Genomic DNA, 2,023 nt, shown 5'->3' with positions numbered 1-2,023 from the left:
AAAGTTTTTGTGGGGTGCATTGCGTGAAAGAGTTAACGACAAATCTCATTTCTTTTCTTTTTGTTTCATCCTAGCTTTATGCATAATATAGAGGTCTATTGTCACAGAGGAGAGTGGGGTTGTATTTGCTGTGAAGTTGTATCCTGCTGGTGCTACTACAAACTCCCAACATGGTGTAACAGATCTATTTGGGAAGTGTTTACCTGTACTCGAAGAAATGGTTCTGCAAAACATGCCTTTACTTGTAAGTTTGCCCACTCTAAGTGGATATTAGTGCCTAGGATTTGTTATGATATATATTTTTTTCCTGGAATTATTATCATAATTATTTATTTTCCATTGCTATTCTTGTGATAGCTTACTTCAGATAAGTATGGGATAAGAATTTCTCGAGTTGTTTAAAGTATGCTGACGAGGTTTTTAAACTTCAGTATTCAGAAGCTGATTCCAGCTTCTTATCCAAGTAGACTGTCATTTATGTTAATCAAAGAGTTTACTTGAGTAATCCGTTGGATAGTTACCTCTGAGCACTTTAAATCATATTCTGAATATTTAAATCAATCAATTAATTCTGTAAGGGTCTCATTTAGATTACCCAGTATCATAGTTTATGTGACAACCCTTTTAAAAAGAAAAAAAATCTAGTTTCTGCAGACAGACTAATAAAGTGCAAACCTGATTTCTTATTTCTTTTCTAGTTCTCTGTTTTCCTTTCAGGCATCTATTTACTTTTGGGGTACCCACCTGAGCAAGTGTAGAGCTTAAATCCTGCATCTTATGGGATATTTTTGTGAGGTGGTTATTGTTTCACCATAATATTGCATTTTTTTGGAAAATGATATCCATAGAACATCACAATGATGTATTGCCTGTTTTGATAATCATGCTAAATTAAATCCCTTGTTCTGGTTTTGCTAAAACCCCAAACTCATGGTTGTAGAAATTGTAGCATGTACATGCGTTCAATATGCATAATGAGGTATGTATTGTCACTCTAGCAAGGAAGCATTGGTTGGAGTTTGAAATTGGAAATGTCAACTCTGTCCCTTTATAGTGGGTGATAGCCAAAACTAAAATATCGGTATCATAGTCTAACCATCAAAGGTTTTTCACATACTGTTTAGAAAGTTGTCTGCGATGTATAGCATTAAGCATTTTCACCTGAAAGGCTCTTGTGATCTAGAGATAAACAAATTCCATGATCTATTTGTGCATGAGCTGTGTCTATCTGTAGACTTTACTTCAATAGATTTTTTTCTTTGCCATGGTTTATTGCACAACTTGGAAAGTCATCGGTCAAGGAAACTGCTTATACATGTCAACATGTCTCTGCAGGTCCACGGAGAAGTTACAAGTCCTGATGTTGATGTATTTGATCGAGAAAAGGTGTTTATCGACGAGGTTCTCAGTCCCTTAATACGAAAGTTTCCACGATTGAAGGTTGTTATGGAGCATATTACTACTACAGATGCTGTGAAGTTTGTCGATTCTTGTGATGATGGCAAGTTTTATACTTGATGATTACTGAACTCTGAAACTTTAAATACAATGCTTTATTCTACTCTAGAACTTTCAGTATTTTTTGGATGCAAGGGAATTAATATATTTTCGTCTTATTATTAAATATAAATGCTTATTCTGATTTCAGTCATGTTTTTTAGGTTTTGTTGCTGCAACTGTCACACCGCAGCATATTGCTCTTAACAGAAATTCCCTTTTCCAAGGAGGGCTGCAACCTCACAGTTACTGCCTGCCTGTTCTTAAGAGGGAGACTCACAGTAGGCCTTTCAAACCTTCCATTTACTCTGAGTCATTTTTAACCTTTGCTTATTTCTTTTGGTCAAGGGTGCAAATGCATAATACTCTACTTTAATAGTTCAATTCCAACCATATAATTTAGAATGTAAATGAGTGTCCCTAGTAGAAGCAGATATAATTTCTATGCTGCATATTAGTGATGATAACTCTGGAAAAATTACTTCTTTTTTCTGTTGATCTTATAAACAAGTTCATTATCTCATTT

The 2,023-nt window shown here is 34.8% G+C and overlaps 1 protein-coding gene across 1 annotated transcript; it reads left to right on the top strand.

Moving 5' to 3' along the window:
* Positions 1-11: 11 nt before the first annotated feature.
* On the top strand, positions 12-1,888 carry LOC111379197 (dihydroorotase, mitochondrial-like). Its single transcript, XM_023002543.1, has 3 exons — positions 12-244; positions 1,336-1,501; positions 1,662-1,888. Exons 1-3 carry the CDS (start codon positions 218-220, stop codon positions 1,871-1,873), a joined length of 405 nt encoding a protein of 134 aa, XP_022858311.1. The 5' UTR covers positions 12-217; the 3' UTR covers positions 1,874-1,888.
* Positions 1,889-2,023: the final 135 nt, after the last annotated feature.

The sequence above is a fragment of the Olea europaea genome, unplaced genomic scaffold (assembly GCF_002742605.1).
Source record: "Olea europaea var. sylvestris unplaced genomic scaffold, O_europaea_v1 scaffold19465, whole genome shotgun sequence".
Classification (NCBI taxonomy): Eukaryota; Viridiplantae; Streptophyta; class Magnoliopsida; order Lamiales; family Oleaceae; genus Olea; species Olea europaea.
The sequence above is the reverse complement of the archived record's forward strand: the minus strand, read 5'-3'. Positions and strand labels throughout refer to the sequence as shown.

Excerpts from the sequence above, each read along its gene's own strand:
- LOC111379197 (XM_023002543.1), top strand. The coding sequence starts at position 218 with ATGGTTCTGCAAAACATGCCTTTACTT. Across the intron at positions 245-1,335 it reads TGCAAAACATGCCTTTACTT|GTCCACGGAGAAGTTACAAG; the intron begins GTAAGTTTGCCC and ends ATGTCTCTGCAG. Across the intron at positions 1,502-1,661 it reads TGTCGATTCTTGTGATGATG|GTTTTGTTGCTGCAACTGTC; the intron begins GCAAGTTTTATA and ends CATGTTTTTTAG.